This window comes from Carassius carassius, chromosome 50 (genome assembly GCF_963082965.1).
Source record: "Carassius carassius chromosome 50, fCarCar2.1, whole genome shotgun sequence".
NCBI lineage: Eukaryota > Metazoa > Chordata > Actinopteri > Cypriniformes > Cyprinidae > Carassius > Carassius carassius.
Window position 1 is genome coordinate 17,509,002 of NC_081804.1, and position 24,878 is coordinate 17,533,879.

General features: G+C 37.9%; 2 protein-coding genes across 2 annotated transcripts in view; one reads left to right on the top strand and one right to left on the bottom strand.

Annotated features, from left to right (window-relative positions):
- LOC132133055 (WW domain-containing oxidoreductase) overlaps nt 1–15,552 on the top strand; it is a 251,646-nt gene extending 236,094 nt beyond the window's left edge. The window contains exon 9 of the mRNA XM_059545747.1: nt 14,764–15,552. Within this exon, the coding sequence (XP_059401730.1) occupies nt 14,764–14,955 (192 nt within the window). The 3' untranslated portion in view covers nt 14,956–15,552. The remainder of the gene's footprint in view (nt 1–14,763) is intronic.
- The window catches only part of mafb (MAF bZIP transcription factor b), a 66,739-nt gene continuing 56,020 nt past the window's right edge, over nt 14,160–24,878 (bottom strand). Inside the window, exon 3 of the mRNA XM_059545749.1 lies at nt 14,160–16,058. The gene's annotated coding sequence lies outside the window, so the exon portion shown is untranslated. The remainder of the gene's footprint in view (nt 16,059–24,878) is intronic.

A 24,878-nucleotide genomic window follows, 5' to 3' on the forward strand; every position in this document is an offset into this window, starting at 1 on the left:
TTTCAAATTTTGGTGTTATTGTATCATCAGTACAATGCAGCTAACCAGCGCGCAATACCAGGAACGCATAATATGTGTCTCAGTAGGCCTCTGTAATTTACTCTAACCATTGTCAGGAAGAGATGATCTTATTGTTGCGGGACAATCGCGCTGAACCGTCTCTTTCTGCAGCGAGTTTGTACTGTATTGTCAACACTTTTCTCTCGCTATTGGAAAATCATCCTTTTGCTCAGTTCATTAACTCCACTATTCCTTGCTCTGCTGCGGCGCTAGTTTGTTACCTTCAAGTCAAAAGCTGAAAAAAGTAAATCATATTTATGAAAGTTTTGTTTAGCATGGCCACTGGTGTGAATTTGAGATTGATGGTTATATTTTGGAAAGGAACAGTGTCAGAAGTGCAGGATATCCTTTTTTTTTGCCACAAGAATAAATTGAAAACTGAACTTTTTTTTTTTTACAATCTGAAAAGACTATAGTATATGACGGCCATCGCCACCTGGTGGTCGTAACTTGTTTGCTTAAAGTCAAACATAATGAGTCAATTTATTTATCTGTTTATTGCTGTGGTTTAGCACAATGAAACTCTTAAATGTATTGACAATCTCTTAAAAATGTGGTGTGGAATATTCCTTAACTATTTTTTTTACAATGAAAACAATTGAATCTTTAATTCAATCATTTTTTGTCAGAACTGTGGGCCAGTGGTTACTGCACATGCACCAGATATAATGAGATATCGTGCGTATATTGGAAATGTGGGTTCAAATATGGCCTCATTTGTGACCTGATTATATTTCCTCTCTTTCCTCTCTACTATGTCTATCACAAAAAGTGCAAATAAAAACAATCATTTATGAATAAGGAAACAAAACAAAAAAGATTTTTTAAATAAAAATATCTTAACCCTCTGGTGTCTCTTGGGGCCCTGGAGCAGTTTTGAGGGTAAATATATTAATAAGGGCCTCATTCATGAAACACAAACAGAATAGATGTCTGTATATGTCATTTATGAGATCATCGTTGTATTGATTGATGAACAAATAAATAAATGCCATAGTTGTCTCAAAATTAATTATACAAGCATTAATTCTGCTTGGGATTAATGAATGGGTACCATTAAATATATTTGATTTAATTCCTTTATATATATATATATAACGGATATCTGTTTCAAATGCATTACATTTCATTTCATTTAAAGGTCTGTTCTGAGTCTTCTGTTCAAGTTTGTTTGTGTGTGTGTGTGTGTGTGTGTGTGTGTGTGTGTGTGTGTGTGTGTGTGTGTGTGTGTGTTTGTGTGTGTGTGTGTGTGTGTGTGTGTGTGTGTGTTTTGTGTGTGTGTGTGTGTGTGTGTGTGTGTGTTTTGTGTGTGTGTGTGTGTGTGTGTGTGTGTGTGTGTGTGTTTCCCGGTTGTCTGTCTCTCAGCTTGGAGTCACAGGTGTGATAATGACTTTATTAAGGTAGACACTCCTCAACCCTGCTAATGAGAGACTGTGAGTGTTAGTCATCTCTCTCTCTCTCTCTCTCTCTCTCTCTCTCTGTGTGTGTGTGTGTGAAGGAATTCTTCAGGACAGCAGCACAGTCTCTGAGCACAGGGGCTCTTATGAGACCAATTAGAGAGGTGTGCGCTCTGGAGGAGAGAGCACCTGTTTTTGGCCTTATTAATCCACCTGTGTTCTGCTGGGCTTGACTTCTCTGAGCTGAGCTTAGCTAGACTGGGCCTCTGAGCTTCTCGCCAGCGTCCCAACACCTCCATTACACAGCAATCAGGTGCACTGATCACACACTGCAGGATGGAGCACTAGCATGCTGCTAACTGCGCACTATACACTTAACACTGCTACTGACTGCTTAAAATAGCATGGAAACCATGCATTATGCAGAGATAAACTTTGCAAACTTGTCCCAGAGATTATGAGCATTGTAATCCTTCTAACAGTGACCTGTTGTAAAGGAAGTAAATGTGGTTTTTTTAATTAAATATTTGTGTGTAAATATATTTTAGCAGTCTGAATATATCATCAGTCAGTCAAAAGCAGTTTAATAAACATGCATCGTGGGATACAGTAATTTACTAAGTGTGCTGTTTTATACTGTATTTTGGCAAATGAAGTGCTTATAGACTGCACAGCAGAAACAGTATATACTATATACACTAAAAGCAGTCAGGACAGGTTAAGTCACCTTTACTTGTATAGCGCTTTATACAATACTGGTTCTGTCAAAACAGCTTTACAGTAATACACAGTGTAATTTTATTTTAAACAAATAAAATACTGATCTAATGAGAAATTCATTGGTAAATCATTTTTGAATGGTCCATAGCAATGAACCGATTGATTAAAATAAATCAGACTTCCCAACGCTACTTCCTCGCTAACAAAAGGAGCTATATAGATAAAACTATAATTTCTTACAGTAGGTTTTCTCCTTAGATTTTGGGTTAAGTATGACATTGGTGTGTGTGTGTGTGTGTGTGTGTGTGTTGCAGTCACCGGCCCTTTATTAAGCCACTTTCAGATACCGCACTATCAAATATCATCAAATCGCCCCTTCAGCCATTCTTTAACATATTCTTTTGGAGAGAATATAATGGCGTCTAAGTGAAGGAGAGAGAATGAGTGCAGGTTTCTGAAGTGGACACAGGTGCACACTTTTAAGCTCCTTTATCAAACCCACAGACCTGCGGTCACAACCAGACCCGGACTCTTTTTTTTCCTGACTTTCTTTATTCCAGTGACCCGCTGTCATTACCTTCTGTGGAAATGAATGAGCAGGGTTAAATAGCTGCCAATTCCTTCCTCCTTCAAAGATCTCTGAGAGCGGCGAGTACGCCCAATAAACCCACACCCCTCTTATGTTTTATTCAGCTCATTTCAGAGCGAAGCCCAACGCCTGGCTTTAAGCTGATTTCCCGATTCATTTTAAATCCCGTCCGCATGCAAAAGTTCTCCTCTTTTTACAGCCCCCCGTTTTAATGAATAGATGTCCAATAAGGACTTTTATTGTCTTAGCATATGTTGCTTTTATTAGCTGAAAATAATTACGTTCTTCGGATCACCTCGGAAGTCCTTCTGAAAGATAAAAACGAGATAGTTTCACAGTGGCTGCACAAGTCCTTCCGAGTCCAATCGTTTTCCCCCTGGGTGCTCCGTGTCCTAATACCCCCAGGCTCATTCACCCCTCCCCTCCCATCCTGTCCCATTCCTGCCCCCTCCCTTCATCTCAGGCTGACGCGTGCTCCATCTTATCGGAAAGCGTGGTCCACACCGGGGCGATGTTCTCCTGGAGAAAGCCAGGGATAGACTGCTGAATGATTGCCACTTCAGCTGTGTTTATTTCCCAACTTGCTCCATTTGTCAGATTGTGTCCGATTTCGCTTTTCTCACTTTCTTGTATTTGCTTTGAGGTAACGATCACCGGCGCTTTAATCTGAGGCTCTTTCACAGTGATTGGCTGTTACTTACACCGCTGTGAACTCTGTCTGAGCGCTAGACACCCCTTTTCTCCTTTGTCTACCTTGCTTTTAGTGGTCAGGAGGCGTCTCTGGTGTCATACTGAGACTGTTAGACCTGAAATATAGAAATCTAGAGATGAGTAATTTATCTGGGTTGAGGTTTGTCTGGTTAGCGTAATCTGGTTTGCCCCTGCTTAAAGATGGCATAACAACACCATTATTAAATAATAATCTTTCTGCATTGGTTTATATTCAGAAATAGCTGTTTTTTTTTTTTTGAAGACAACACTATTTTTTTAGCATTACCAGTCAAAAGTGACTTGCCTTTTAAAAATAGCTTGAAAAGCTCTTGTTATGCTTTTATCAGCAATTGGATTCAGTCTTTTTGTCAACTAGCTTTCTTTAATGTTTTGTATTTTATTTTAGAACTGATTGGTCATAGGCCTCCTTGATTTGAGCTTATGCACCTTAGAGTGAAAAAAAGCATTATTTGTGGATAATTTTTGGAAAATTCACTGAAGAATGTAGGTGTGTAAGCTCAGCTCAATGAGGCCTACAATCAATCCGTTCCAAAAAGAAATAATAATAATAATAATAACCTGTGCTATGAAAACAAGTTCATAAAAAGATTGAATCAAATATTTGTTAATAATATAGCATAACATAAAATTTATAAGTGTGTTAAGCTAAATAGCGAATCATCTTTCCTGACTTTCCAGAGGAAAGGACACTTTTTTAACCCTCTGTAGATTAAAATATGAAGTCTGAAGACTTTTTTTTTTTTTTTTTGCGCACATTAATTATTTCACATAAATTTTAATGCCTTTTTTGTTCCAGATTTTTCTTTGTTGCACATTAATTTTTTTATATAAATTTTTATGCTTTTTTTTTTTTTTGCCCTGAAAGGTTATCCTTTAAAATTATAATAAAATTATATGAGTGGGCGTCAGGGGCAATTCTAGGATTTTTCACTTTAGGGGGGCTCAGCCCCCAACGAGGGTGTAATATGTATATTGTTAAATTTATATAACAAAAACTGCAGTATTCCATTGTATTGCATAGATAGGTAAACATATAATTGAATAAGCCAAGTACAAGTCTTCATGACCTCACACACACACACAGTTTACTTTCACACACAAAATTTTACTGTTTGCATTTCTAGAACAAACCTCTTTCCTCAGATCAAGTATGCAAATCACGTTGCCACATGCACTGGAGAATGTACTACACTGACAGTTACATTTTCAAATGAAAATGGCAACATGACCATTTTATAAAGTATTATATGTGCTTCATTTTCACTGAAGGAAACACCTTGTGTGAATGCAGCAAAAAGCTACAGTATAGATATGCATAATAAAATATTACTCCAGTAAAAGTATGAAGTACTCATTTTCATTTTACTTGAGTGAAAGTACAAAAGTACTCGATTTTTAATGTACTTAAGTAAAAGGTAAAGATGGATGAATGATCATTTTGTAATTTTATATAGGCTACTTATGTAATTAAAACTCAAGGGTCGGTGGTTTGGGGGGCTGGATATGTTGCAATATTGTAAATATTTTTTTAAACTAAGAAGGCAAGCCAATGGATATCACAATATGCAAACTTTGCACAAGAGTTATGCGGTGATCCTCTTCATCTCATTTGATTCACTAGAAAGTCAAAGTTAAATCTGATGCTGCATATTCTCTCAGAGACTTATATTACTGCTGGGCAAATTAGTTGTAATATTAATTTAATAATAAAAGTAACTTAATAATGATATGCCTAATAGGGTAATAAGAAGAATTTGACAGGCCTATGTTATGTATTTATCATTAATTATTTGTTCAGAAATTAAATATTTTATTCAGAAATGTCATGTTTGTGATATATACATGTATGTATATATATATGGCCTGACAGTATGTTTCCCGGCTTCACAGAGTGAACCGGTTCATGCATGGAACTGAAAGTCTACCGTTACTTGCGGACTGATGGACGGGCTTTCTCCATCGTCAGCACAAGTTCTTAAAAATATTTTTTCCAGAATTATGCATTGCTGCTGTTTTTTTTTTAGGGATTGGGATGTTAAGGAAAATATATTTTCATATTGACATTTTTAAAAAACAAATTCAAACTTAGTCTGTGGAGTACAACACCTCGATCACTTCTTGTAAAATGCTTCCCAATATGATAGTTACTATAGTTACCATGTTCTGAACATCCCATCCTTTGTTTTTCCATCAAATTGAATCTATCTAGGTGACTGAATAAAAATATTTGGACTTTATTTTTTACAAATGACCTCAAGTTAGCATCGGCTAGCTAATAAGCTAGGGAGTTAGCATCAATAACAATATTGTCAGATTTTCAGCATGGTTATAAATAAACGTTCATATTTATCAGCTGTTAATTCGACTTGTCATTTTCATTTTAAGCTAAAACTGCTTGTACTATGATTTTGCTCCAAATGTTTAAAGCAAATGCCTTTGTCAGAGAACACTTTTTATGAAGCCCATTTTTATAACACATTATAAGAGTATTCTAAAAGCATTATAATGTATGCATAATGCATTATAAAAAAATACAAAAATAAAATCTATTATGTTGTGATCATAACAACAATTATAAATCATTATAAAACTTACTCATTTCTGGTTATAACTTTTATGAGTATGATTATAACACACAATAAACAAAATGTTAAATTCACTTACTGATATTACAATAAATATAGTTAAAATCCAATGTGCCATGTTACACATTCATCTGATCAGATATACATTTATATACATTTACATTTATGCATATAGCAGAGGATTTTATCCAAAGCGACTTACATTGCATTCAGGCTAACATTTTCTTACCTATCATGTGCTCCCTGGGTATCGAACCCACAACCTTGCGCTGCTAACGCAATGCTCTACCAATTGAGCTACAGGAACACTGACCTCATGGCTATTTTTATTATTGTTGTTGTTATTATTTGGTCTATGTCTGCTTTGAGTAAAGTAACAAGTTAACAATGGCAAGATATGAGACTTCTAATACATTCTAACTATGGGGAATTTAATCCATTGTAATTTAAGTGGATGCATTGTGTTCGTTGTGTGTTATAAATCATCATAATCTTAAGAGCTATAAAACTGCTGTCATGATTACTCATGAGATGATACAGCATATTATAAGGGTTTTTCTATTACATTATGCATTCATTATAATGGCTTAAGAATACTCTTATAGTGTTTTACAAATACGGGCCTCATAGAAAGTGTCACCGCGGCATTTTTGATTTTTACAAATTACATTTTTGTTAAAACTCTGGAAATGTTTCATACTTGGTTTATAATTTATGTCAGTGTCACTGCAAACAAGGATAACTGTTCTAGATGCATTTAACTTTTGATTCACAGAAAAAAAAAACGTACACAGTTCTTAAAGGTAAACGCCAAAATCTTTCCATATTCCACTGTTCTTCCTTCATCTTAGACGAGTTGATACGTACCTCTCCCATCTCAAGCGCGGCGCCACTATGCTAGCATTTATCTTAGCACCATTCATTCCTTAGGATCCAAACAGGGATGAATTTAGAAGCTACCAAACACTCCCATGTTTTCCCTAAAACAATAAAGAGCCGAAATATAATAAAATAGCAAGACAAATCAGTTGTTTAGCTGGTTGTCCTAAGGCTGTGGAAATCTACATGAGCACACCTCGCCAACATGAATGTTATTACTCACCCTTGAGAGAGTGAGAATGGGTTTGTGGGAATGGGCTCCACCATCAGTAGAACGAGACTCGGGGGAGACGGAGGGCGCCTTTCCCCATTCCATTACACACAGGCCTCCGCTATAATGAAGGCGATTTTAATAGGATTTAATGCATGTGGTGGGGCAAGGTCCTGTTACCTTATGGCCCTGACAAAAGAATACGAGAGTGTAATCACCAAGCCTCATTCACCGGCAGTCCTGCACGCACATTGATCATCCTTTACTATCCTTCCCTTCTGGAGGTGAAGAGAGAGTTCTCGTTGGTTAGAGGACAGCAGTGATACTGAAATGTCTCTGTCCAGTTTCCATGTTTTTATTGTTTTCCTTCTTTATAAAATCATTCTGGGCTATGACACAGTGCTTAGCACTCTTGCTAGAGATGTTTTGAGCTTTGGTGTTCATATAGGGGACAAAGGTTTGAGTCTGACCAATTTTCCAATTTCCCTGATAATTTCCTTTGACTTTCCAGTAAACACACTAGATAAGTCTTTGAAAATAGGTACTGTGTTAGCCTTTCACCTCTTTCAATTGGTTAATCCTTTGTTTGGCTCTAATTTAGTTTATTCTTTCTTTCATCCACTTTTTTTCTGTGCCTTGACCTCCATTTTGCCTTGACCTCCAGGTATGTTCCTGTTCATTTTCAGGCTATTCACAGCTTCAGTGTAGATGCACCATATTGTTGTCCGTCTGATTCATCTGTTTGCTCTACGACTGTGTACATTATCATGGTTCTCCTCGGGAGAAGAGATGGTTCAATCCCAGCCCCTGCGCTCTGAAAGGACCATTATTCGTCTGTTTTTGGAGCCACAGGCTGTCGAGGTGTGTGTGTTTGTTCAGAGTTTTGAAGTGTGTTTTGTGGTGTAAATCCTCTCTCCGGCGGTTCATCGGGCAGAAAGAATGGCCATCGCGGCTGTTTACTCTTTACCCAGTGTCCCCCTCACAGCTGGCCGGAGCACGCTCAGATGAGCTGTCGGCTCGCTGAGAGCACCGCCACTAAATGCTAAGGTAAACAAAAAAACGAGGGGACAGAGAAAAAAACAGATGTAGAGAGAGGTGAAAGAAAAGAGGAACTACGTAAATGTTGTTTTTCACTCTCTTTGGTGATAGAGATTTGACTTTTGGGGAATTGAATCAGGGGAGGATTGTACTGGACAAACAACATCTGTGAAATTGTATATTCTTTTTTCCCCTTCAACTTTATTTTAAATTAAAGCAATTACCACGCTGTCCCATTTTTATTATTAATAATTATATAGATAATAAATTATAAATAATAGTGTTCCTTTGGCTCAGTGGTAGAGCATTGCGTTAGCAGCACAAAAGGTTGTGGGTTCAATTCCCAGGGAACACGCAAGGTAAAAAATGTTGTGAATCCTGAATGTACTGTAAGTTGCTTTGTATAAAAGTGTCTGCTAAATGCATAAATTTAATTTAATTTTCAATTTAATTTAATTTATAACTAAATAATAATATAAATGATAATATAAATAACTTATCTAAAGAACATGGGAATTGTACCTTTGTTTAATTTTTTTTTTTTTTTTAATTCTAAAAAGTATCCTATTTATGGAAAGTGCAAGATATTTTACAGCAATTCAGTAAAACTTCCAGAGAGGTTTTGGGGGAAATTACTCATCAATGGCAGATGTCCAAGTTATTGTCAATTTTAGACTGCTGAACTGTGGGTAATGTGGGAAATAATTACATGGCACTTGTAATTATGAGGTGAGGTGACTCAACAAGAGAGTTGGCCCAGAGCACATGCAGAGTACATGTTCACTTTCAGCACTAATATCGCTTAACCATCCAAATAAAAGAACACGTAATGGCAAAGAACCAAACCACTGAACATCTTGTTACAATGATTATTTATTAAATTTAAAATATCTTTAGCACAGATTAAAAATCAGACACCTCCAACTATCATGGTTGTCATGAATTTAAAATAAACATTGCTAAAAGTCCCTCTTCCTCCATTGGATCCATGATCTCCTTCATAGAATAGTCTCTGGTTTGGTTATAAATGTACAGGTCATTGCATAGGGCTGAGGCAAAACTAACCACAATACTCTTGGACTCTTGGGATTCTCTGAAGTCTATCAGTGCATGGCCAAGATACAAAAAAAGTGCTAAAATAAAAGGCATTTGCCTTTTTGTTTGGATGTTACAGTCAGGAAACCAGGATACACTTTGTAATATACTAACCCAAACAGAACAGAATACCAGTAAAATACACAGTTATTTGTCATTTATGTTCTGTGAGTAAATGAAGTTTTGAAATGTAGGGCCATGGTTCAAAATCCAGACAATTAACATTGATCATCCTCCCTCCCCAATATCATGTTGATATCATGTTTGCCTCAACCCTCTTACAAATATGTCTGAAGCATAACAAGGAACATAGGAAAAAAACACTGGGAATGACAGCCATAAATAGAATTGCTTATACCAAAAATCAGGTGAAATAAAATAAAAATCACTGTTTTCCGAAACTGTTTATGAGATCATGTTTATTTGACCAATCATTTTATTATGTTCCTTTTTCTCAATTAATTTTTTTAAGCACATGCCATATGCGTTTTTGATTATAAAAATACCTGAAACAATTGCTAGAGTGACAGCATGCATAGCTGTTCGATATTTACAGATGTATGTACAACATAGAGGAACTGACAGCAGAGGTGGACCGATCGCTTATGACAACATGAGACCAATGACGGGAAAATATACACCATTTTTCTTAACCTTTTACATGCAGCAATGAAAGAAAATTCAACACAATCTTTCTAGAAACAAATGGATATTACTCTTACCCAGTTAGGTCATCACTTGCATTTTCAAGTGATTTTCTCTGCTGATTATAACGTGATGTGGCAGATACTCAACATTTTGAGTGTGTTGGAGAAACAACATGGATAAAGGATCACATCCGTTCACGCTGTAGAGTGACACAAGGACTACAGGGAAACTGGGGTACTAGTTAACAATGAAAAAACTTGTCTGCCAACAATAAACTCTCAGCCAGACTTAAATACTGATGGTAAAAGAGGAATTGAATCACAATTTGTACACTAGATACAGTCAGATTTTACCAGGTGTGCATGAATGTGGCGCCATTCCTGGGTTTAACAAATAAAAGGCGAGAAATTATAAATAATTTCCTTTCTGGAAATATTAAACCTCGTTTAATCAAAAGAAGCACACTTTTACTACACCCTGACCAGACACTAAGAGCATATTTGATGGCAAATATACAATTATGCTTAGCAGGATTTTGGACCAATGAGATTTCACGATGGGCGAGACTACCCAGTACAAAATCGTAGAAGTAGAAACCAAGCATGTTGCTTTATCCTATTCCGCCTGGTTGGGACATGGTGTGATCATCTCAATTATTTATTGCTAAACAAAACGACTTATTTGGATGTGCGTGCATGAGGTTCCATATTGAAAATTGCATTTGATACAGGAAGACATTAGTTATTTATGCACATAAAAGTGACAAATAGACTTATTGCAGGACTTCTGAGTGAATGGAAGTATCTCATTTCCATTTTCGGCCTTTATTATTTTTGAAAGAGGACACGTTTAAGTCATTTGCTTTGGTTTGGTTGTTAGTATTGCAGCAAAAATTATCAAACGGTTTTGGCGGTTTGTGTTTGTTTTTTTAGAAGTTTGAATACTTCAGTATTTATGGTTCCTTAACTGGCTCATGACCCGATTTTGTTCAAATTGCAGACGTTAATGAAAAACTATGCTAAATTCTATCCCTATAATTGCACATGGTTAGCACAGAAAAGTAAATACTTAGCAAGTGCTTGGAGAAAAAGCTTCCCATATCTTTCATTGTTGGCGTCAAAGGCCATTTGTCCAATCAAATTTGTGATTCACATTGTAAAATCTAGCAAAATTAGGCAGATAACAGCATACCCCACCCTCATATTTGAGAAACAATGAAGAAAGCAATGCAACATAAAATACTTTTGTACAACAGACGGTTGTAGTCGTGTGTTGGGACGTCACTTAATGTCCAGTGATAAATATTGGGTCCTGAAGCAAAACCAGTTGAGAACCACTGATTTAACTGATCTGTAGCTCTATCGCTATCTCTGTTTTCTGGCCTGAGCTCTTGATAAATGTGAGCAGTACCTGGTCCAGCATGTTAATGCATTTTATCATAAAGCTTATCGGCCCAAAAGGGCCATCAGGGTTGAGTGCCAGGAGGTTCAGCGTAACAGCAATAAGATCCATGTTCTCTTATTCAGTCTGACAATCCAATCTCTCCATGTCCCTCAGCTAAATACACCAAAGCAGGAGGCTCATGGTTAGAAACCTTATTATTGTCCCGCTGCTAACGGATAAAGGAAATGGTGTTCCAGTCTAGAGACTCAATGGATCAATCGCAGATTTATATTTGTCCTGCACGCATTGTTTGGCTAAGGGGCAGCAGCATGCTAGCCAGTGCTGAAATCACACTCCACATCCATTAGCGCTGGTAATCTCAGTCATGCTAGTCTTCACAGTGCGTCATTACAGAAGGCATTCGCAGCGCCAAGTGGTGGCTGCAATGGAGCATGTGCACTTGTGAGGAGTGTATTAGTGTTAACTTTGAGCTGGTGGGCACTGTATTCTAATCAAGGTGAGGTGACAAGAAGAAACACATAGGAGTCTGCTGAAAAATGCTTCTTGATGGTTCTAAACTGGATTTTAGTGGTCAGGCTGATCTGATTCACTGGTTTTGGGTACTTCTTAGCTGGCCAACCAGTTAAACCAGATGAACACCAGCCTGGTCAAGATACAATATCAGTTGAACTACCTCAAGCTGGTTTAAGCTAAAATAAAAATGTGGAGTCTAGCGTTAGCATACATGCTTAAAACACGTACGTGACCATAAAGGTATGAACTATTGGGACATTATGAAAATCAATACTTGCAGACTATTTATATGGTTTCTAAACCTTTATTCTGAGTTTGGATTTCAGAGCACATTTGTTATTCCTAATGAGGAATGTTAATGTTAATCGAAAGCCAAGAGGCATTTTGGGTAATTTGCTCAAAAATCTAGCGGATTGTCCTATTAGAACCTTACCTTAATAACCAGGGAAATAATTTCACACAACTTTGAATAAGTGCTAACTTTTTTTGTGCATATGACAACATTAAATTTAATTACAAGAGCACTGAATCCATAAAGTGCATCTTTGAAAATTGACCCACTGCATTGGGTTCGCTAGAGGGGTTGACTGACATTTTCCTTCCTTTCATATTCCCAGCTTCAAATATGTATTAACTTATCAATGCAAATGCAGGTAAGACTCCAGGAAGATCCATGCTTTTGATGTCATGTTTATTGCCGTGCTAACCAAAGCAACATGCAGCATCTGTGTACTTCAAAAGACACAGAAAAACACACAAACTGGAGTTAAATGGGGATGAGCGTGTGAAGTTCACTCGCTGAATTTCTGACTGCAGCCTTGGCTTTCTTCCTGCGAGTTTGTGTGTATGTGTGTATCTAACAAGTGTTCTGTCACAGTCTTTGCCAGCTTGAACTACAGCTGTTGATTTGGCTCCATAAATGAGCCAAAGTCTTTGTACTGTTGCAATGTGTGTGTATTTGCGTTTGAGACGCTCCTGCACTATTTGAAGATAAAGCAGTCATCTATTTCATGTGCATCTTACAGAAGTTAACTTCCTGCAGGAGTCACGTGTGAAGTAGCACAGGACAGTTTCTTCAGTGAGATGAGGGACATAAAAGACGAGTCTGGAAACATTTGAACTCCACGTCAACTCTAATTCTGTCTGACATGTTTTTCTTTTGCTTTGAATCTTTCCCCAATACAGTTAAACCCCATGATAGTAAACCATCCCCGACAATTAGCTGCTGATCGGCCATGTGGAAAAGTGTGAAAAATCATGAAGCGTCATTTGTTTTTGTGTAAGCAATCAAACCCGAGGGCATTAACAAAATAGACACAAAAAAGGCATGATTGTGGGCGTACATGTTGCGAATCAAACCCAGATGAGTGGTTTTGATATTTCATGAGTACTTCATTAACGTGAGGGGGTGAGGATGGAATTGCTAGGGTGACCTTTGAACCTAGGCTAAACACTATGATACCACTATAATATTAAACTATATGATAGATGTTGAAGCTAAAGGGTGAAATATATTTATTTTCTCCAAGATGTTTGTTTGAGGGGGCCAACATCTCAGCTTTTGACTTGACTTAAATGGTGTGACATTGAAGACTAATTAATCTTCAAACAATGGAGGGCTGTTTTCCACAATTTCACTTATAGCTGCTAGTTTGGAGCCAAAAATTACACCTTGACTTCACCTTTGCATCTTAAAAAAAATTATTCTAGTAATTGCTTCCTGTCTTAAAAGGGGTTCACACTGAAAAGGATTAAGTCGCTGGACTTTGCACAAGTCTTATCAGCAACTGCTGTATCCATCTGTATTAGATTGTGTACCAATGCATTCCCATTGGTGGTCACCTAATTTGAACTTTCCAATGGTCATTGTCGGCTTTGTCTCCTCAAATCGACCACCCTCATTGAAAACGACTGACTTATAGTTGCTTTGCTGCTTCAAATCTCTGTCAGTGTGAATGGCCCTTTGAAGCTATACATGGGGCATGACCAATTATACATGCATTACAGAGGATACTGGGATTTGGGGTTTATGTCTCTAACCTGTCTTTAGGACCCTTGCATGGATAGCTTTGTGCTGGATCCCTTTTTTAGGATTTAAATTTGTGTTTGTGTGTGTACGTGTATACGCCTTCTCCAGCAATGACAGAAAGTCCCATTGACTGGGTGACATCCAGAAATCCCTTTGACATGAGATGAATAGACAGTTTTGGCAGGCTGCCCCACTGTCGTCTTTGCGAGACTTCGCCAAAGCTTTTCCTTTCTGCTATGTACAGAATCTACAACTATACTGTTTTTGTGTGTGTTGATCATTGTCTGTGATTCTTGGCAGGCGTACAAGAGATGTACAATAAACCTGACAATTGAGTGCTTCTCAGTTCCAGTGTCTGTAATATATTATCCTGTTTTTCCTACTTATATAGCAGATAACATGTCATTGCTAATATAGTTGGTTGGTTTTCAGCTAACCTTTGAACCCTAGAGAGGATACAGCATTCAGACATCATGAGGTTTAACTCCACTTTAAAAGCTTTTATAGAACTTGCCAGAATTGAAGACTTCCGGTGGTTCCTAGACTAGTATGTGGCAGGTACCTATATGAAAGCATGCAGATTGTTGACAGCCATATGTCCGATGTACAACAGGAACTCCATTTGAACAGGTTCACAGTCTGTCCCATGGTGTCTTTTGAAAGGCTGTGAAGCACTTCCCCCATCTCATGATCAGTTTTAGGGGAGAAAATGCAAGTCTCGGATGGTTAGAGGTGTCTTTGGTATTGCCCTGACCCTCTAAAGAGGGTCACCCAGTTCTTCAGGCTCCATACAAGAACAACAGTATTTATTTTTGCTCACATTGTTTCAGTTTATTCTGATATTTAAATTTTTGTTTCCACAGCAACAGGGAGCGGCCACTACAATCTACTGTGCCGTGGTTCCAGAGCTGGAGGGTATCGGAGGGATGTACTTCAACAACTGCTTCCGTTGCTTGCCCTCTCCGCAGGCCCAGGACCCAACGGCAGCCGCCAGCCTGTGGGAACTCAGCGAGAGGCTCATCCAGGAGAGATCCACCCCCCCTCAGGTGCTCTGACCCCTCCGGGCCCCGTGATCCCCGTAGGGTCACCTACATGGACGTCACAGCTACATAGAGGATGCAGGCATAAGATAATCATTGATTTGAAGGGGCAAAAAAGATGAGATGCAGCAATTCTAAACTGTACAAGGACGTTGGCAATCAAGTTTGGAAGTTATCTGGGAATCGGGAACTAGAACCACACGGGCTGGGACTTCTACAGCAGATAAAGAGATGCAGAGAGACAGCGAGAGATTCAATTCAATTGTGTTTCTCTTGTTCTCAAAGGCGTAGTCACTCAATCCTGCATTAGGGTTTAACTAAGTTTAAATCACTCTGTAAATGTCTTCTTAACAAGCAATAACATTTGAGTTGTCTTTAGAGGGGGTCTATATGGATGTTTACGGAATACAAATACTCATCTGTTTGGAGATCTATGTCAGCCTTTACGTCTGTACAGATAAAAATGTTGAATAAATGTTGTAATGGCGTAACCTATAAAGACAATGCAGGAAATATACAATTTGTGAACTATTTACAAACATGGTGTCTTCACATTGATAAGAATAAGCCTGTATTCATATCCTGTACACAATATACACAAGATGCTGTTTGGGAAGAATTTGAATGTTGTTGTCTTTCTTTACCCCATATGGCTAAAGCCTCCAAACCACCTTTTTTTAAAATGCTGGGATAATGTGTAGTCCAATAAAACAGCATCTGGTACGAGAACCGGAGGGCCATCAGTTGCAGAGAGACAAAGAGTTTGAGTCCATGTGGTCTGGAAGTATCTAGTGGAAGTTCCATTTTGAATTCCTTTTATTGTCCGGACTGCATCATCAAACATGCAGGGATGTCTCAAGACTTTCCAAATTAGTTTTTTCCATTGTTGGCGAAATGTCTGACTTTAAAATCAGGGAGGATTCAGTAGAAGGGGATTGTGGGTAAGGCTGAGGAATGGCACTCAGGATGATTAAGGGTTTCTGATTTCCCTTAATCCTTAACTCTCTATCTTCCTCATCGTGATCATCATCAGGGGTAGAGTTTGGAGAGGTTGTGCTTTGTGGCAGTCTTGGAGCCATGGGTCACCCTAAGCCAGAAGCATTCCAGTGTTACACTGTCTGTAAAGAAAGAAAAAAGAGATTAATTGAAAACTGTAAACATGATTTAACAATCATTGTATATGGCTGGTGAGATGAAAAAACATTTCTGCCTTCACTGAAGGTAACCTCTGACATACAGACTCTAATTCAGATCATATGTTTATATGAAAACCATTGCAGTCAATCAAAACATCCCAGCAGATATCACACACAAAGATTCATTAGTCTGCATCACATCTTAAGTTGTTTCTAGGCCCTAAAACTAGTGCTAGCAAATTTCATTTAATGAATTTGATTTATTGAATCAGTTTAAGACACTTCATTTTAAGTTAAAAAATGGTTAATCTATTCTTAATTTTATGCTTTAATAAATCTATTCATATCTTAAAAGTTAATTGAGTTTCACATGCATTGGGAATTTAATTAATAAAATCATTGATAATTGCCAATCATTGCCAATCAAATAATTGGCTAAAACAAATTGTTCATAGACATCACTACTAATAAATGATACATGCTCAGTATACAGTACAAAATGTTTTTTACACTTTTTACACACTACACACATCTATTATTGTAAGTGGTGAAGAAATGTAAACATTGTGATAAATAAAATATCAAGAGCCTTTTAAATTCCAGGCCCAGTTAAAAGGACTTCTCTTGAGATCTAAACAAAGAAAGTCTCCTTGTTCGTCAGGGGTGAGTGAGTTCGCCAGGAGTGACATGAGCTGAACCCTTCCTCACCTGTGTGCTTAGCGAGGCTTTGACCGTGACCCGGAACAACTCCATAAACAAACCGCCTGTCACACGCATTACTCGCTCCAACAGAGTAATTGACACATCAAGAAACCAATCATAAAAGAGTCCTGTCCCACCCTTTCACGCTTGTGCGGCCAGTGGAATCAATAACCTGGACCAGCAGACAAGAATAAGAGCAAGTCTAGCACATTTCCACACCAGAGACTCAGACAGCATTTTAACACAAATGCAATACAGATCTGGTTTAGTGTGTCACAAATGAAACAGGCCAATGCTTTACAGAATATAAGCTTGATCTGTTCACAACACGTGAGAAATGTGCTACCCAGCATGTGATTTGAAGAACTGGTTGTGTAATGCTTAGAGTACATACTCTCCTGCACAAACAATGTTGCGTAATGTACATGTAGACGCCGTACCCTTCTCAGTGCAGGTGACCTATCTGTGTTTGCTCCCACACACACTGTATAAGGAGACCATGACGCAATGTAGGGCTGGACGATTATGGCCTAAAATCAAAACCTCGATTAACTGAAAATTTCACCTCGATTACGATTAATTAACGATTATTTTGTTTCTGTTTTTTTTTTTGCCCTCATAGTTCACTGACAAGGTTTGTACTGTAAATGTGTTTGACTATCAGCAGTTATTTTAATTTATGTTCGTAACATTTCTTACTAGGGTTGGGTATCGTTTGAATTTTATCGATTCCGATTCTTATCGATTCGTAGTTTCGATGCCAATTAAGATAAAAATCCAATATAAAAAAATTGAAGTCAAACATTTAAATGTCAAACATTTTTACAAAGCATTCTGTTGCAGCTGAATAACATGAGCAAAAATCAGCAGCCTACAAAACACTGCACGAGGAATTTTGCCTGTGATTAAAAAAAATACCATAGCAAAAACAACTAAATTAGTATAAATTTCAAATATTAAAGGGTTAAGGCAAGTAAACAGTCAGTAATAAGATCGGAACAAACAAATCAATTAGCAATATCATAAATAAATACAACTAAACTAAATTTCAGGTACAGAAACTGTAATTAAAAGTTTCAAAACACTACATAGTTTTCTTTTTACAAATAAAATAAAGATCAATCAAGTAAAGTTATTAAATATATTCAGTCAAGATCAGTGAATGATTTTCTTTTGTTCTTTGATTAACATTACGCAAATAAACGCAGGCAGCGCGTTTATTAGGCTGTTGTCTCTTTAAGCAAAAATACTGTACATGTGTGTTTTCTTTCTCATCTGTTTATGTTCACGTAAGACAAAAACGGCTGCGTTTATGATGATATACTTGTGTAGTTTTCTGTATCGTAGTTTCGGAACAACCTTTTCTACAGTTAAAATACAATGCGCTGCACACAAAACATGCTATAATAAGTTTTGAGATTCTAAGCTACTTTAGTGATAAATCACAGGAAAGCGCTGACAACTAGTTTCTGTGTTCCTCTGTGCGCGTGATCTTCACAGCTACTGTTTATGAGTGTTTGTGCCACAATGCAGCGCGAACATGGTCGATGTAATAATATACATCCGATCATCTAATCGCTTGAATGTCCAAACCATAAAACAAATACAACTGACAAAGTTTAGTGAAGACTCACCGCTCATGCGCCATTACTATGTGTTGAACCGGCGTTCACCTCCATGTTTTGCTTTTATGCCACTGACTGGACGGGGCAGAGTCATGTGGCTACACACGCGCTAGTATGCTTTTAAGGGGGAAGTGTTAACAGATTTAAAAAAACTGAAATAACCGACATGGGAAAATTACGTCGGTTGGAGGTTATGAATTTCGGTTTTGATTACTTTTCGATTAATCGTCCAGCCCTAACGCAATGCAAAAATTGCACACTTGGATTGGGGTGCGATACCGGAGGATGGACAAAGTGTTCCCAGTATTCCTTGTACATACAAGGGAAAAGAGGCTGTCTGACATGACACTATGTCACTCATAAACAAACAATCTCTTCCTTCTATATTTTTGAGTTGAGCGTGTGTGGGATTGGAGGTGGGGCGGCACTCTATTTCTGGTTCCACTCAGTCTCTTCCCTGTTTGCGCTCTCTTTCTTGTTCTATCTGTTCTCTCCAGAGAGGTAGAGAGGTCTGGGAGAGCTAGAGGCTGTAAAAGTGTCACCATGTAATGAATGGGCCCCTGATGGGGGGAGAGAAAGAGAGTTGGGGGGAGGAGAGAGGAAGAGGAGAGACTGGTTGTTATTTGTCTGAGATTGAGGGAGGATAGCTAATGATGTGAGGCATGTAAACTTGAAGTGGCACTAAACCATTTGTGTATGTGTGGAAACCGGTGAGACCGCCCCGATCCTAGATAACGGGAGATAAAGTGGGAACACAGATGTAGTGTTTCTGGGCCAGCCAGGTGTCACATACTGCATTGTTTGCAAATGGCTGAACATATATAGGAAAGCTTCCAGTTGCACAGTCTCAACAAGGGTGGCACTCCACAAGGTCTTATCCAGGGGGCACTGGAACTAGAAGCATTCTTGTAGGACACATCCCTGATGTCTGATATTATGTTTAGTGCCTCAGTTGGCTTGCATTGAAGCAAAATTCAAACAGATAAAGGTGCCAGCTTATCCCTACAGTAAAGAATCATCTATGCGCAGATCTATTAGGAGCAGTAGATTTGCACTACATCTTTACGTTGATTTTCATCTCTTACCAACCTTTCAACTATCTATGATCTATACAGGTTACATTAGCAAGTTATGGGAGAATCTCAAATCTTCTTAACAGCCACATAGAGCCACCCTTAAACACTTGGCCAAGATTGACAATCGCCTGACCTACAAATAGGACACAAGAGATTTCTAAATGTGTCTTAAATGCACCCAGAACAGACAAAACTCAACGATAACATGTACTAAATGATATTGACAGTGTGCCACAGGTGACAAGGCATCTGAGCTTTCTGCCTCAAGATCTTCTGGAAAACTGTTGGCTCCATCTTGGCTTGCATCCTCCGCTAAAGCCTCTCTACCTCCGGGGGAAGACTGGGTGGCCATCATTTGGGTTTTATTATCCTTTTCTGCCTCCCCAACAGGAGCAGCAAATGCTCAGCTGGGTCTAGACAGACGCTGGTGATATTGTTCTCCTCAAGGCATAGATTCACATACAATAAAAACATCAGCCTTGCCTCCAGAATTGTGCCAAGTTTGGCCCAAACAAAATACTAGTTGTTGTTCAGATTCACAAGAGTTTATTTGCCAACAATGCAAGTAGACTACAGGGTTAAGCTATTTGGAAACTAGTTATTGGTTGGGAATCTAGAGAGTAGGCATCCTTTGATAAGAGTTTGATTGAGAGTGTTCAGCTCAGGTCAGCAGTATCTAAAAAGATAGTCAGGGTAAGATGGACAAGTAAGTAGAGGTCAATCAAAATCTTATCCTACAAGTCAGGGATCAAGAAGACCCCTTTAAATTAAAACACTTGTGTAGTCCAAGTTTTCTTTTCCCAAGCCCTAGAAAGAGACACTGTGTGAAAACCTGCAAAAATGATTTCAACTGCTTCTATAACCATGCATCTCCTGCCAAGAAGGCCTTTGTGTCTGAGGCACTGGAAGATTCATGAGTGAGTGTTTTATTTTCAATTTTTTCAACAGAGCCTTATTGATCATTGTATTGGAATCATTTAATAGATAATCAATGTTTTTTCTTTCTTTCAGCACGCCGGGCAAGCGCACCATTTTTCAAAAGGCAGGCCTTGATCCTGGAAAAAAAAAAAAAATGATACACACACTAACTCAATCTAGCTTGAATCATTTTTCACAGCAACATGCATACAGCTACCCAAAATTATCTTTTTAACATGCCAATATAGTGATTTTAGATATGTACCATGACATACATTTACCATAGTACTACTATTTCGGGGACATTCTTTTTTTCATTAAGCTTCAGTTTTGTTTTTTGGCTCTCCTCTTTGGGTCTTAACTTGAAATAACTGTCTAGTTGTGGTACATACCATCTATGCATCAACAACACAAAGACGGCCATACTTCCGAAGCAAACTGTATTGTAAAGAACTTCAGAGTTACTGATATGCTGATTAAACGGTCCTGTCCAGGACAGGCCAGTGTAGTGAAGCAAGACAAAAGGTGACTTTCAGAGGTAAACGGATCTCCCATTGACCCCCATTATATGTCTGCATCACTTCCTGTATGTACAGCCCTGGCGGTAACCAAAAGCCTTTCCCTGAACACTCACAATATATCCGCTTAATCTACCCCCATTTACAACGACACACTCAATCTGTATCCCGTTCCCTCTGCATGTTTAAATAGGGGAACAGAGGCATTATGACATCATGTCCTGTAGCAAAGCCATCATTGCAGCTGATAGTCTGCAACTGCATGCCTCTTCTCTGACCTATTCACTTCGATTCTGACCATTCTGACACGTCCGGTTCCCGCTCTAGGATGGGCGGCACATCTGTGAGAAGCGCAGACAGGCTGTACCACATGCCAGGTGTTTAATATCAGCACTGCGTGGAGCAATTATCCCACAGAAATGAGCTTTTAATTCCGTTTTATTGGCCCAATATTGCTTCTGGTGTTTAGGTTTTTAAACATTATAATTAGTTTTGAAAAGATTGGTCGACCTCATTCTATTCCACAATACCCCATGGCTTTAAACAATGCTCAGCGGTGGTATGGATGCAGGTTTCTGGAAACACAATTTTAATAGCGCAGGAGAGCTTTGAGCTGGCTAGAGAAGCACTTATTGGTGAATATGGAGAATTAATGCTGCTAAAAATATAAAAAAAAATGACTTTAATGTTTTGGAAACAATTTCAGTAACCTATTTATGCAAAACGAGCAGGAGGCAAAGGGGAAAATGCATTGAACAGACCTTTTGACTACACAAAATGTGCTTATGCCACAAAATTGTCAATTGCAGGGCTATTCCAAATTTTTAATGCTGAAGACCCCATTTCAGAGCCATTTATACTGTAATTAGTGATGTGTTGTAAAGGCAACATGTTGTTGTATTATTAAAATATTACACAAAAATATTTAGAGTGTGTGTGTGTGTATATATGTATATAAACACACACAGGATTATGATAATATATTATTGTCAGTTGTATTTTTTTAAACAGTTTAAAACAACCAACCACAATAATCTTTTTAATCCAAGTAGTTTATTATTCCATTAAAATGAATATTGGCTGTAGGAGAATAATTACATCTTATTCTTAAACTTGCACAGGCTTAGTGGGCTGTGAAATGCCAAAGTGTGTAGATATTTTTAATGAATATGATCAATCGTATGGCTCTCGGAGGAACAGATACACTCAATAGAGAGATGCGACCTGGAAAATTTATGATCCACGGCCATCCATAAACTGTCACCTCTGTAGCGCTCGAGATTAGCATGTGATTAAAATGTAGGTCAATATTTATTAAGAGCCGTTATAAAGTCAATGTTAGTTTTATGAAATCCAGTAGCTGACTGCGTGAGAAGTTTATGACTAGATAATACACTTCTTTAGAGGTAGTGCGCACCATGACACTTTCATAAGATACATATTTATATTCTGTTTAGTAAGTACATCTATTTTTGCTAAGTTTGTGGGTGAGATTTAAATACTGAAAACAGCTAGCTGTTCAGTCCAGCAATAAAAGTTTGCTCCAAAGATGAACCCTACTCATGTCATTCCAAGCCCCAGTGGCTTATTTCAAAAGGAGGCATTTTGTAGAATGTTCACGCTGCTCTTTTACATTCAATGAAAGCACCATGAAGGGTAGATTTTTTAGCAGATAATGATGTAAATATCAATCATTTTCATGATTTTGTGGTGCATGACAGCCACTGATTTAGAGAAAAGAACAGCATGAACATTCTGCAAAATTTCAAGTTTTACAATGTATATATTTTTCTCCTTAGTTGGAAATAAAACAAAGGTTCTTCAAAATGTCCTGTTAATTCAATGTGTTACTTACTAATTCTTTATAATTAGTGGAATTTACGATGACAGCACTTACGTGCATTCATTTATAAAATGTAATGTGGGTGAATCATTTGTGTATACAGTATAAAAAGCAAACTATTTAGTACTTAGAAGCCTGCATTTCAAATGTTTCAAAACTTTGGAATCATAAGTAATTAGGTTGATTTTAGAACGTTTAACTAGTTTAAGAACAAGGCTTTTGAGAGATCTCAGCTGAATTTCAATCAAAGGTCTTGCGTAAGTAGATTCTGTCGTCAAAGAAACTATTTACAATGCGGGGAGAGTTTCAACACACCCCAGAAAGCAGATCCTAATCTGCTGTGGCCCTCTTTTCCCTTCATGTGTTTGTGTGTGTGTGCACGAGTGCATGTGTTAAAAGTGTGTGACATACTTTTATGCACTCAACAGGGCAGTGCATGATGAAGTGTGCTAACGCCCGCCTGCTATTATAAGACAATAAGATAACAAGCTCCCTTATTCATTCAGAGGAGAATTTCATGCGGCAGAAATCAGAGTAAAGTACCACCGCCTGAGCCGGGACATTTTTCCAAATTTATCTCCGCTGTCTCTTGACGTTTTAGTCGAAATACTGTGTGGGTGAAAAAGCTCTGCTTAGCGCGAGACGAGTTGACCTTGTAAACCTTGACTTATTTTGTGCGGAAGAGAGAAAGGGAGGGCGGAGAGAGCAGAGGAGAAGTCGTACCTGTCATGCCTTTCAAACAAAAAGAAAAACGAGTGCTCGGCCCCAAGTACAATCATTCCCCGCTGTTTGGAGATTCATCAGAGAGAGAGTGGCGGAAAAAACTGTGGAAAGAAGAATCGAGAGTACCAGAAATCGAGCGAGTGCAGAGAAAGGAGCTAGACGGACGTCGAGGAGAGATAGAGCGAGCGGCAGAGAGGAGCTAAAAAGGCGAGAAGAAAGAGGATTTGTCAGTGTGCTTTAGTGGAAAGCTCACAGCTAAAGGCTGAGGTGGCAGTAATGAAACATTCATAATCGGCACAGACACGCTTCAACACACTCGCTGACACACTGTTTAAGCACTGCAAGGTCACTCTCACACACACACACACACACACACACACACACACACACACCTGAGAACAACCAGGACTGAACAGTGTGAGCGGGAGCATTGGCTCACACACTCACACTCAACACACTCCAGTGTCACGGCCGTCATGTGACTGTTTTTGAGGAGGCATCAGTGGTGGTCCGGCCTCACTCGGAACAACAAAATCCAAAAAAACAAGACAAAAAAATGATACATTAAATTATAATAATTCCTTTTTAACAACATAGCATTTCTTTCTGTCTTCTAACAATGCGTTTGGCAAGTAAACAGACCAGTGTTCAAATCCCTACTTCTTCTTCTCATTATTTTAGGTTTTGACTTTGACTTCAGTTTTTTTCAGTTTCTTTCAGAGCTTTTTAGACAAACTATATTTATTTATTTTTGACGACAACTGTGGATCATATTTGATCAAAATATAATATTTGATGAACCGTCAAATGTTCTCATTATTTTGTAATTATTATAAGCTCAATCTGTAAGCGCTGCCTAACACATTCATTAAGTCTGCTTAATTCATGACGTTACCATGTCTTCTTTTATAGCTCTATATTATTGCATTATGGACAATAACATAAAATAATACTTCCTAATTGTAACTTTTTTTTTTTACTTAAGTACGTATGTACTTATTTTACCTACAACAGTAATCTTAATGAATAAAAATACAATTAAAATGGCAAACAAATATAGTAATGATAATAATTACAATAATAAATCATAAATACGATTTTAAAATAAGACCGAACAATCATCACATAAGCTAAAACCACAAAAAGAGATATTAATAGATATATAATTCGCCTCCTCAACACTTTTTTTTTCTTTTTCTTCGAAGAACCATAGGCTTAGAACATCTTAATATATATAAGGTGATAAATGAAGTCTAATTTCTAGACCTAGAAAAGTCCAGTAAAATAATAACATAGTATAATTTTTAGACTTTCTCTCTGTCACATCCCCTTCCCCTCCAGCATTCGTCTTCTGTCTTCAAGCTCATTTTTCTCTCTTTGTAAGTTTCTGGAGTGGT